Source organism: Rutidosis leptorrhynchoides, chromosome 2 (genome assembly GCF_046630445.1).
Source record: "Rutidosis leptorrhynchoides isolate AG116_Rl617_1_P2 chromosome 2, CSIRO_AGI_Rlap_v1, whole genome shotgun sequence".
Taxonomy (NCBI): domain Eukaryota; kingdom Viridiplantae; phylum Streptophyta; class Magnoliopsida; order Asterales; family Asteraceae; genus Rutidosis; species Rutidosis leptorrhynchoides.
Genome location: NC_092334.1, coordinates 473,415,124 through 473,429,155, shown reverse-complemented (window position 1 = coordinate 473,429,155; position 14,032 = coordinate 473,415,124). Strand labels below are relative to the sequence as shown.

At 30.5% G+C, this 14,032-nt stretch overlaps 1 protein-coding gene across 1 annotated transcript in view; it reads left to right on the top strand.

Moving 5' to 3' along the window:
• The window catches only part of LOC139894515 (ADP-ribosylation factor GTPase-activating protein AGD1-like), a 29,225-nt gene that overhangs the window by 7,287 nt on the left and 7,906 nt on the right, over positions 1 to 14,032 (top strand). Inside the window, exons 10-11 of the mRNA XM_071877842.1 lie at positions 452 to 583; positions 670 to 876. Coding sequence (XP_071733943.1) covers positions 452 to 583; positions 670 to 876 — 339 coding nt within the window. The remainder of the gene's footprint in view (positions 1 to 451; positions 584 to 669; positions 877 to 14,032) is intronic.

Genomic DNA, 14,032 nt, shown 5'->3' with positions numbered 1-14,032 from the left:
ATATATTTAAGAAATTATTAATAGAGTCAACGATGGTCAACGACCGATGCGTCCACGACGCGTCCCCCGACTCTGCCGACGCGTCCTTTTTAGGTCTCGACCGATGCGTCCCCGACTCGCGACTTTTACAACCTTGATTCTAATACATAAAACCCGGTAAATATAATTTTTTTTTTAAATATTTGATCATATTTGACACGAGTTATTCGGGTCAACCTAACATGATCCAATGTGTTTCAATCCTTACCAATAGTGTCAACTTAACTTCTAAAACCCACTCATTTTGGCACCTAAGGAATAGTTATTTCCTCTGTTCCAAAATAATTGTCCCATTGTGACTTCTAAAAGTCTTTTCCTTTTCAACTTTGACTTAATATTTAAAGTCAAAGTTGAAAAAGAAAGACTTTCAAAATTTTACTACATTATATTTTCTAAGGCTACAATAGTTTAGGTTCAAAACATCAAACAAGGATATCTATCAAAACGTTCAACGAATTTGAGAGGGGACTGGAAGAGAAGATTCTTTGTTCTTGATAACCGGGGAATGTTGTATTACTATCGCAAACAATTGAGCAAGCCCTCTGTAAGTCAATTATATTTACCAACTTCGAATAAGACTGCCTTACATGTACGTAACAGATTTTCAATCTTCTTTTTACATAAATTCAGGGATCTAGTCAACAGAAAAGTGGTCCCGCTGAACCTGGCCCTGGTTTACTGAGTCGATGGCTATCTTCGCATTATCACGGTGGTGTGCATGATGTCGCACGTCATACCGTCAACCTTCTTACGTCTACAATAAAGGCTGACGCTGAACAGTCAGACCTCGGATTTTGTTTCAGGATTATCTCCCCAACAAAGATATACACTTTGCAGGTGAGTTTTTTGACTTTTTGTAGAGACCCGTCCTAATCCATCCGGATGAAGTCCACATCGATTATAAACAATTCACAATAGTTGGTTACATCACGAGGTACTTGACCTCTATATGATACATTTTACAAACATTGCATTCGTTTTGAAAGACAACCTTTCATTTCATTGAAAGTTGACGACCTGCATACCATTTCATAATACATCCAACTATAATTGACTTAATAATAATCTTGATGACCTCAACGACTCGAATGCAACGTCTTTTGAAATATGTCATAAATGACTCCAAGTAATATCTCTAATATGAGCAAATGCACAGCGGAAGATTTCTTTCATACCTGAGAATAAACATGCTTTAAAGTGTCAACCAAAAGGTTGATGAGTTCATTAGTTTAACATAAATAATCATTTCATAATTTTAATAGACCACAAGATTTCATATTTCCATTTCTCATAAACATACGTCCCATGGATAGAGACAAAAATATCATTCATATGGATAGAACACCTGGTAACCGACCTTAACAATATGCATATTAGAATATCCCCATCATTCCGGGATCCTCCTTCGGACATGATATAAATTTCGAAGTACTAAAGCATCCGGTACTTTGGATGGGGCTTGTTGGGCCCGATAGATCTATCTTTAGGATTCGCGTCAATTAGGGTGTCTGTTCCCTAATTCTTAGATTACCAGACTTAATAAAAAAGGGCATATTCGATTTCGATAATTCAACCATATAATGTAGTTTCGATTACTTGTGTCTATTTCGTAAAACATTTATAAAAATTGCGCATGTATTCTCAGCCCAAAAATATAAAGGGTAAAAAGGCAAATGAAACTCACCATACTGTATTTCGTAGTAAAAATACATATAACATCATTGGACAATTGTAAGGTTGGCCTCGGATTCACGAACCTATATTAATTATGTATTTTTATATGTTGGTCAATATTTGTCTAATAATTTAAGTCAAGTCATAGTGTACCACAATCCTAATGCTCGAGACTAATATGCAAAGGTTTACAAAAGTCAATTTGACTCAAAAATAATTTCCAAAATTTATAAATGATTATTATATATTTTAAATATCGTCATTTTATATTTTTAAATATTTTTAAAAGATTTATTAGAGTAATAATATAATAAAATAATATATAAAAATATACTTTGACATATCTTATAAAGTTCGTTTAGTAAAGATATTATGATAGGTTTTATTAAAGTAATTATATTATTTGTATTACATATTTATTTGATAAAATAACATTGATAATATTAGTAGGTAAAAGTTGTAGTATTTTGTAATAATAATTATTATTATCCTATTATTAAAAATATTAATTTTTGTATTTACCAAAATGATATTATGAGAAATGATAATTCTAATTCACGATATTAGTGAAATTTATATTAACAATGATATTCCTATTAAAAATAATAACTTTTGTAAAAAATAATATTTTTAATAATAATAGTGATAAAAAATAATGAACAACGATAATTTTATCTAAATCATTTTCTTATAATATTTTAAATTTCATCATGATACTCATACTTATTATTTCCTAATTGATTTGTTAGCAGCTTTTAAATCGTCTTTTATGTCGCGTTCATTTTAGTGATAATAATAGTAAATTATAATAATTAAGTGTTACTAATATTAGTTTAATTATAATAATACTAATAATAATAAATATTATGATAACTGTTTTAATAATAATAACTTTAACGATAGTAATAAAAATAACAATTTTTAATGATAATACTTTTTATTGATAATAATAATAATACAAATAATAATAATAATAATAATAATAATTTGATAAAACTAGAACGACGATAATAGTAATCATTTTTACAAAAAATTCAATTGACTATAACTCCTAATCCGTTCATCGAAACCATTCGACATCTAAAGGAAAAGTTCTTAATTTTTCGCTAGCTTTCCAAGGACATGCATATCTTATACCTTATCTCAATCGCAGGTGTAATTAATTCGAGATTCGACATAACCTATCTAAGGGCAATATCAAAAATATAAGAATGCATAATCATATATTCTCAAGCACTAGTCAAGGATACACTATTGATATGTAAAAATTAATTTACGAGTACTCACGTATCAATATTGAGGTTCAATATTGCAGGAAAGGTACGTAGACGCAACGGAGATGATAAACACTAAATTGACCTCATGAGCATACCCATGAACCATACCCATCACCTCCATAGCTATAACCCATAATTTCCTTAGCCCTATCCTACTCGAACCCAGTTTTGAAATTACTCGTTCATGACCTCGTCGTAGTATTTTATGTAATACTACTAATAATATCGCTTATTAATACTTAATACTAAAAATAATAAAATTAATAATCTTAATATTAATAATAACAATAATAATAATAATAATAAAAATAATATAAACATACATATACTACGAGAGAGAGAGATAGAATATGAATGAAAATGGAACCCGTGCGTTTTATAAGACCTCTCCCCCAATCATACCCCATGCGACCATTACAGCTCATATGCACTCACAAGAATTTTGCCGACACTAGTTCTTTACACATATTACACATATGGTACGTAATATAGATTAGTTTATATATTAATTAATATATAATATATTTAATCTTTAGAATTAATTAAATATTATATTATATTTACGTGCGTAGTAAAAATATAATTTTTATAAAAATGACACGGACGTGGTCTCATGACTCATGTACCACTTTCGATTTTTTGAGCGCACTCTCGTACGTTTAGAAAACTAGTCTTTTACGTTACGCGACGTGTACCTTTAATAATAATTTAATTTATTTATAAAAAAATACTTTATGAAAATATATCTTATAAAATTTGAGTGTCGTGGTCATTTGATTCTATAAATCAGTGACTCGTTGTTTACCAAAATATTTTATTTTAAATTGAGACGTTTTATGACGAGGTTAAAATATATAGATACATTTTTAGGAATATAAATTTGTATCCAAAATCTTTCATCTAATATAACATTTAGTTTTTCAAAACTATTTATTTTTCAAAGTTTATTTTTATTTTATTTAGGAAAATAGTTTAGCGCGTAACATTTTTCTTTTTAAGAATTTAAATGGATACAAGTACTAATCGTTTTTTTTTTTTTTTAATATCAAATGCGTCACTAGGCGGATGTTACTACCGTATACTTAATTTGAAAACATATATATTTAATGAATACTTTTAAATACACGTTACAACCAATATTTCAACTTACGTTTATTTATTCAAAGGCAGTTTAGATAGACAAGTCATGTTATATGGAAAAGTGTTTTAGTACAGTTGAAAACTACATCAACTTATTACTATGAAATTTCTTCAACAAACATATAGAACCAAATACTATATTGTAAAGTATTTATATTTAATACCTCGCTAATGTTATCAAGTTATAATATATACATGTATTCATATATAATCAATTATGTTCGTTTAATGGTTCGTGAATCATTGGAATTTGGTCGAGGTTAAATGAATGTATGAATACAGTTTTAAAATTTTCAAGATTTAACTTAACAAACTTTGCTTATCGTGTCGGATTAATATAAAGATAAAGTTTAAATTTGGTCGGAAATTCCCGGGTCGTCACAGTACCTACCTGTTAAAGAAATTTCGTCCCGAAATTTGATCGTGGTCGTTATGGCTAATCAAATGAAATTTTTTTATGACGATTATGAGTTGGTATATAGAGTTTTATCACTATTGAGTAATATAGATAAAACAATTCGATACTTGAAGAGTACGAGTGAAGCTACCCCAAAAGGAATGAATTGAGAACTAAAGTTTTGCCTTAACTTTTGACGTTATCATGGTTGAATTCTGGAATTCAAGGGATTTAAAGAAAATCTTGGAAATCTATAAGATCTGATTCTTCGGGATTTATGGAAATTAAGATCTCTATAATTAAATGCGATCATTTATCTCGATTACTTTGTCTGGTATTCTCACTATAAATGAACTTCTTCCGTTCCATTGTCTTTACCACTCCTATACTAAATTCCCAAACTCAAAAGGCTGTGAAAATGCTTAATCCAGTTCTGATTCTTGTCCTTATCCTTACTATCTCAACAATCATTCTCCTTTTCCAACTTCCACCTGAGGAATCTGTGTTCTTCTACTTCGCCCTCGGAATTATAGTGTGTTTAATTCTTCTGTGTCTTTATGTTGCGATAAACATTGATATACACGGTTTGTAATTTATGTGTGGTTATCATATTTATTTTCTCCTTTATATTTCGAAGTCCTTGCTTCTGTTTTCTATAATCATTGTTATCCCAAGTTAATACTCTCCCCATATTTGCTGCGATTTATACTCAAATTTCTATTTCGGAGCTTTGTCCTTTCGTTTCTTCTTCTTGCGATTAGGCATCTCTTGTAATGGTCCAGAATTCGCAGATATAAGTTTCAGAATGAACATTGTTAATGTTCTACGAAAGAAATAGTAATAACACAATTTGACTTGTCAAATTACCAGAATTCAAGGAAAGATAGGACTATCAAGAAAAAATATGTTCTTGATATGTTTATAGATTAGACAGAACGTAAGAGTCATGTAACATGACACATGATGACGTTATGATCTGTGAATCATCACATTCCATTTAGAAACTCAGCACGACTTACTGTAATATAATCACGTTGATCAAGTGTCATTATATTATACTAACTCATGCATCAGTTCCCAACATTACTTCAATAACATTCATATTTTAAACTCGAAAGTTTATAGAATATAGAAACTAACAGTTTCTATATGATGTAACACTGATAGTACGAATAGATTAATGATTTCAGATAAGAATATTTATGAAAATATTTTCAGAAATATGGAGGATATTTATAATGAAAGATACGATGATATCTTGGAATTTCTAATATCGAAGGATGATGAAGAAAATTTGTCCGCAAGAGTTTGGAGTCAAAAGCAAGGTATTCGTTAATGACTTCAGCAGGTACTGAATCATTTAGATTCTTTGAAGTCAAAATTATTCTTTGTGATTTGTCCACGGCTCCCTTCATAATTTGCTCAATCAGTTTTTCAGTTTCAAACTTTTTTTCTGAGCTTTGCCAACCTACAATTCTTTATCATCAACTTCTGACGATTAAGGTCGTTTACGGTTGTCTACGGTTTCTGTTGCTTCATTCAGCTTTTTCAACATTCAGAGTATTTGATTTGTAGACTGAGTGCTTTTCAGGATTTCAGATGAAAGATCATAATTCTAAGAGATAAATGTTATATGTTTACATATAACTGTTGATGTGGAAACGTTGCGTGGCTCACAATACAGATTTGCTGATTCCCGTTAATTGGTATGGCAATTCTCGTTACCAGATGCGGATGAGAATATGATGAGACTTCAATAGATAAAAGTAGTGATTTGTCGGAGGGATTTAAACCAAGGAGCAACGAGATTACTGGTATGTCTGCTGGTAATATGGTAGAATATAAAAGATTCTCTGGTAACAATAAAAGAGCATGCATATAGATTAAGGTGATAATAAGGTTGTTTCGAACGAAAAGTCGAAGTTGACTTGCTGGAGCTGTGACAAAATTTGCTATTTTGAAAAATGAATAGCAAAGTTATTTTCGGTAATAACAACGCCAAAAGAGCTAGCACAGATACATTTTAAGCGTTTACTCAGATTCCGAGTGTTTTCAGGTGCATAACTATATGCATCAATCTTTTCTCCCGTAGATGAAGTGCGGTTGATTCATCCTCTTGATTGAGGTGTTTTCAAGAATCATGAAAGGTTTGAACGCGGATTATAATTGTCAAGATACAATGAGATTTGAGATGAAATCAAGTGGCAAACTTGAAGAATTATTTAGTTTCATATGTTATAATCAATATTTTAATTCATTTTAATTGTCCAATCATATTAGTCCACAGTCGATAGCCCACAGTTGACAGTCCAATAATTCATATACAGTTTTATATATAATATACGAATTAATTAATTCGTATCGTGACCCGTGTACCTGTCTCAGACTCGATCACAACTCAAACTTATATATATTATTATAGAATCAACCTCAACCCTGTATAGAGAACTCGATCATTACTGCATATAGAGAGTCTATGGTTATTCCAAATAATATATATAGATGGGTCGATATGATATGTCAAAACATTATATACATGTCCCGATATTTAAAATGCGTAAAATAAATAACAGAAATTTAAATAAAATTGCGAGAATGTAAATTGCGATAATTAAATTGCGATAAATAAAATGTAATCAGTTAGCTAGGAACAATTAGCTAGGAACAGTTAACGTGGATTCTTAACAAAATTTTTCATAGTTAATTTGTTTATTTCTAACAAATTTTATTTTGTCAAATGTTTTCTTCATTATGCCACTTGTTGGATTCTGATAAATCGAAATCTCAATATGAAATTGGATGAATATGGTTATTCTGTGGTGAACGGATTTGTATATCGATGGATGTAAGTAGGATAGTAAAAGACTGTTGAATCAGATACGAAGAACGTACAATGTAACTTATTAATGTGAAATCTAAATATTTCTCGGGTATTACCTACCCGTTAAAATATTTTCACCATTAACAGTTTGTACTATAAAACTTTTAATTACCATCTTTATGAAAACATATATACATATATATTTTCTTCAGACGTAATCATGAATTTAATGAGTCAATGTGATATTAAACTCATCAGATTTACGGCTAGAACTAAGGTACATAATCTCTAAAACATTAGAGATTATATAATCGCCATGAAGGACGAAGATAGTTTATGTAGAACGATTCGTAGAACGATGATTATGCTAGGGGTATAGACTGCGAGGTTGAGACGTGTGATGATGTTGTTGTGGTTGGTACTGGTTATGCTGCTGGTGCTACTGATGGTGGTACTGTTGCTGTCGGTGCTACAAGTGTTGTTGATGCTGATGATGTTGGTGTAGTAAGTATAGATTGTAGATCACGCACCATTCTTGTCAGGTTTTCTATCCTACCCTCTATCATTTCTATCCATCCACTCATCTGATTCGATAGATCTTGATTATCAATTCGAAGTTCCCTAACTTCTTTTAATATTCCCCTTCTATTGGTATTCGGAAGTAGAGGTTGAATATTTTCTGAGATTACAGTAATGCGACCTTCGAGGTGAAAAACTTTAGCAAGAAGGGTGAATACAGTGTTGCGCATAGGTTCACCGGTGAGTACATCGTTTTCTCCGATGTTAGGAGGTAAGTTTGGTTCGCGATAGGGCTCGCCTTCTTCATTTCTCCATCGAGTGAGTAAGTCTCGGACCCACCCCCATCTCCTCCAGAAAGAAAAATAACTAAATGGTTGAGGCACTTCTGGTTCATTGACTTCGGAGTCTGCTTCAATATACATCTCGAAATTGCTTCTGGAACTAATGGAATCCAAGCTAGGTGTAGGATCCATCTCTCACGATCAGTTAAAGGGTTTTGATATGAAATGATTTTCGAATATCGAATGATATTCTAATTATATATAGAATATCTATACATACTTCCAAAGATCCCGTGAATTACGGAGAAAATTTAGGAAACGTGTCAGATAAAGTCTACAGTGACAGATACGCTAAGATATGGATTAGTAGATATGCTAAGATATAAATTTTGTCTATACACTATTCATGCAATCATTGCAGTAAGATGTGTCTAGACTAAGAATGATAAGCAGGTAATATCTTAAGGATGATAAACTGATGATTTCCGACAAAAACGATAGGCAAAATTTTTGACATGCAGACACGGTCGAAGTCCAGACTCACTAATGCATCCTAATGACTTATCGGTTATACACACTAATACAGACCTGGTTCGCTAAGACCACCGCTCTGATACAAACTGTAGAGACCCGTCCTAATCCATCCGGATGAAGTCCACATCGATTATAAATGATTCACAATAGTTGGTTACATCACGAGGTACTTGACCTCTATATGATACATTTTACAAACATTGCATTCGTTTTGAAAGACAAACTTTCATTTCATTGAAAGTTGACGACCTGCATACCATTTCATAATACATCCAACTATAATTGACTTAATAATAATCTTGATGACCTCAACGACTCGAATGCAACGTCTTTTGAAATATGTCATAAATGACTCCAAGTAATATCTCTAATATGAGCAAATGCACAGCGGAAGATTTCTTTCATACCTGAGAATAAACATGCTTTAAAGTGTCAACCAAAAGGTTGGTGAGTTCATTAGTTTAACATAAATAATCATTTCATAATTTTAATAGACCACAAGATTTCATATTTCCATTTCTCATAAACATACGTCCCATGGATAGAGACAATAATATCATTCATATGGATAGAACACCTGGTAACCGACCTTAACAATATGCATATTAGAATATCCCCATCATTCCGGGATCCTCCTTCGGACATGATATAAATTTCGAAGTACTAAAGCATCCGGTACTTTGGATGGGGCTTGTTGGGCCCGATAGATCTATCTTTAGGATTCGCGTCAATTAGGGTGTCTGTTCCCTAATTCTTAGATTACCAGACTTAATAAAAAAGGGCATATTCGATTTCGATAATTCAACCATATAATGTAGTTTCGATTACTTGTGTCTATTTCGTAAAACATTTATAAAAATTGCGCATGTATTCTCAGCCCAAAAATATAAAGGGTAAAAAGGCAAATGAAACTCACCATACTGTATTTCGTAGTAAAAATACATATAACATCATTGGACAATTGTAAGGTTGGCCTCGGATTCACGAACCTATATTAATTATGTATTTTTATATGTTGGTCAATATTTGTCTAATAATTTAAGTCAAGTCATAGTGTACCACAATCCTAATGCTCGAGACTAATATGCAAAGGTTTACAAAAGTCAATTTGACTCAAAAATAATTTCCAAAATTTATAAATGATTATTATATATTTTAAATATCGTCATTTTATATTTTTAAAAGATTTATTAGAGTAATAATATAATAAAATAATATATAAAAATATACTTTGACATATCTTATAAAGTTCGTTTAGTAAAGATATTATGATAGGTTTTATTAAAGTAATTATATTATTTGTATTACATATTTATTTGATAAAATAACATTGATAATATTAGTAGGTAAAAGTTGTAGTATTTTGTAATAATAATTATTATTATCCTATTATTAAAAATATTAATTTTTGTATTTACCAAAATGATATTATGAGAAATGATAATTCTAATTCACGATATTAGTGAAATTTATATTAACAATGATATTCCTATTAAAAATAATAACTTTTGTAAAAAATAATATTTTTAATAATAATAGTGATAAAAATAATGAACAACGATAATTTTATCTAAATCATTTTCTTATAATATTTTAAATTTCATCATGATACTCATACTTATTATTTCCTAATTGATTTGTTAGCAGCTTTTAAATCGTCTTTTATGTCGCGTTCATTTTAGTGATAATAATAGTAAATTATAATAATTAAGTGTTACTAATATTAGTTTAATTATAATAATACTAATAATAATAAATATTATGATAACTGTTTTAATAATAATAACTTTAACGATAGTAATAAAAATAACAATTTTTAATGATAATACTTTTTATTGATAATAATAATAATACAAATAATAATAATAATAATAATAATAATTTGATAAAACTAGAACGACGATAATAGTAATCATTTTTACAAAAAATTCAATTGATTATAACTCCTAATCCGTTCATCGAAACCATTCGACATCTAAAGGAAAAGTTCTTAATTTTTCGCTAGCTTTCCAAGGACATGCATATCTTATACCTTATCTCAATCGCAGGTGTAATCAATTCGAGATTCGACATAACCTATCTAAGGGCAATATCAAAAATATAAGAATGCATAATCCTATATTCTCAAGCACTAGTCAAGGATACACTATTGATATGTAAAAATTAATTTACGAGTACTCACGTATCAATATTGAGGTTCAATATTGCAGGAAAGGTACGTAGACGCAACGGAGATGATAAACACTAAATTGACCTCATGAGCATACCCATGAACCATACCCATCACCTCCATAGCTATAACCCATAATTTCCTTAGCCCTATCCTACTCGAACCCAGTTTTGAAATTACTCGTTCATGACCTCGTCGTAGTATTTTATGTAATACTACTAATAATATCGCTTATTAATACTTAATACTAAAAATAATAAAATTAATAATCTTAATATTAATAATAACAATAATAATAATAATAATAAAAATAATATAAACATACATATACTACGAGAGAGAGAGATAGAATATGAATGAAAATGGAACCCGTGCGTTTTATAAGACCTCTCCCCCAATCATACCCCATGCGACCATTACAGCTCATATGCACTCACAAGAATTTTGCCGACACTAGTTCTTTACACATATTACACATATGGTACGTAATATAGATTAGTTTATATATTAATTAATGTATAATATATTTAATCTTTAGAATTAATTAAATATTATATTATATTTACGTGCGTAGTAAAAATATAATTTTTATAAAAATGACACGGACGTGGTCTCATGACTCATGTACCACTTTCGATTTTTTGAGCGCACTCTCGTACGTTTAGAAAACTAGTCTTTTACGTTACGCGACGTGTACCTTTAATAATAATTTAATTTATTTATAAAAAATACTTTATGAAAATATATCTTATAAAATTTGAGTGTCGTGGTCATTTGATTCTATAAATCAGTGACTCGTTGTTTACCAAAATATTTTATTTTAAATTGAGACGTTTTATGACGAGGTTAAAATATATAGATACATTTTTAGGAATATAAATTTGTATCCAAAATCTTTCATCTAATATAACATTTAGTTTTTCAAAACTATTTATTTTTCAAAGTTTATTTTTATTTTATTTAGGAAAATAGTTTAGCGCGTAACATTTTTCTTTTTAAGAATTTAAATGGATACAAGTACTAATCATTTTTTTTTTTAATATCAAATGCGTCACTAGGCGGGTGTTACTACCGTATACTTAATTTGAAAACATATATATTTAATGAATACTTTTAAATACACGTTACAACCAATATTTCAACTTACGTTTATTTATTCAAAGGCAGTTTAGATAGACAAGTCGTGTTATATGGAAAAGTGTTTTAGTACAGTTGAAAACTACATCAATTTATTACTATGAAATTTCTTCAACAAACATATAGAACCAAACACTATATTGTAAAGTATTTATATTTAATACCTCGCTAATGTTATCAAGTTATAATATATACATGTATTCATATATAATCAATTATGTTCGTTTAATGGTTCGTGAATCATTGGAATTTGGTCGAGGTTAAATGAATGTATGAATACAGTTTTAAAATTTTCAAGATTTAACTTAACAAACTTTGCTTATCGTGTCGGATTAATATAAAGATAAAGTTTAAATTTGGTCGGAAATTCCTGGGTCGTCACACTTTTGGCTATAATGAGGTGGCAATTTCGACCCAAACCTTCCCTGTACACCCTAGGATCTGAACCTGCAACCTCTCGCAAGGAGTTCAGGGTCCAAACACTAATTCAAAATGAATTACTTCGGTCATGTTTCATCTCTACTGGTCAAATGGGTGAAATTTTTTTTTATCTTAAATGGAAACGGGCCAATGAGATAAATATGTGAATTGTTACCTACAGTTTATTTTCAGTCAATAAACCTCTTACATCAGTATATTCAAAATATTATATGGTTACAGAAATATTATACTTATCATGTTTGATGGACCAGTTATCTAAAATTATATGGACAAAAAGTGTTATGGTTGGATCTAATTGTTGATAAATTCATAAAATCATACAGGATCAAACACATGTAATCACATATAACACAATCATTGAAGAAAACTTACTTGATGGAATGAAGGATTGAACACTAGGGTTTGATGATGGTGATGTCATTGGGATCAATCAATTACTGTAGTTATGTCAATAATCTGATGGAAAGATTATCTCTTTAGTATCTCTTTAGTTCTTGGTGTTCTCCAGAGAGAAAAAGAGAGTACGTGATATGACATAATACATATAAAAGACCACACCCAGGGATTTATAGTTATGACAGTTATTCCATCAATAACTGTCAAATATTATTAGGGTAATTATTGTCATTTAGGCAAAGTTAGGGGCATAGAGTGAAAATGGTAATATGGCCACAAGAGTATTACGGGTCCAACATTCTCCCACTTGGCCGAATTACCATTTATAGATAAACTTAAAATTAGATTGGCCAAGTTTATCATAATTATCATATTTTCATATAGGACCAAAGCAAAAAGATACAGCCTTACGCGTCGCGTTTGACACGGGACCCCCATCAATCATACTTATGGTACTAATATAAAATGTATGATTTCTTTAAGCCAAAAATGACAAGAGCATAATGTGGTACACATCATTAGTTTGTCTATAATGAATATTAAGTGTACACATTTGAAGTAAATATAGACAAACAAGACATTATAGTGAAGGATAAAGTCTTAAAGCGCTTTCATTAAGAATTAAACGTTATCATGAAATAGTACACTAACTGTAACATCATGTAAGGTCTCGACGAAAACCCATCTTAGTCACGTGACTCGTAAATACATTGGGTGGCAGACCTTTAGTTAGCGGATCCGCAAGCATTTCATGAGTTCTAATGTGCTCGATACATATACGTTGTTCCTCCACTCTTTCACGTACGAATAAGTACTTTGTATCGAGGTATAAACCAGCTCCAGTCGAACTGTTACTGTTCGAGAAGCTCACGGCTGCGCTATTATCGCAGTAAATCTTCAATGGCCTTGAGATGGAATTAACAATTTTGAGTCCAGTGATCAAGTTTTTCAACAACATTGCTTGACATGTTGCATTATAAACCGCGACATACTCAGCCATCATCGTTGAGGTCGCCGTTAGCACTTTCTTCTGACTTTTCCAAGAAATAGGCCCACCTGACAACATGAAAATATATCCCATAGTCGACCTACTAGTATCTTTGCATTTCGCAAAGTCAGAATCCGAGTATCCAATGACTTCAAGATTGTCGGTTCTTGTGTAGGTTAATTTGTACTCTTTAGTTCCTTGAAGATATCACAATACTT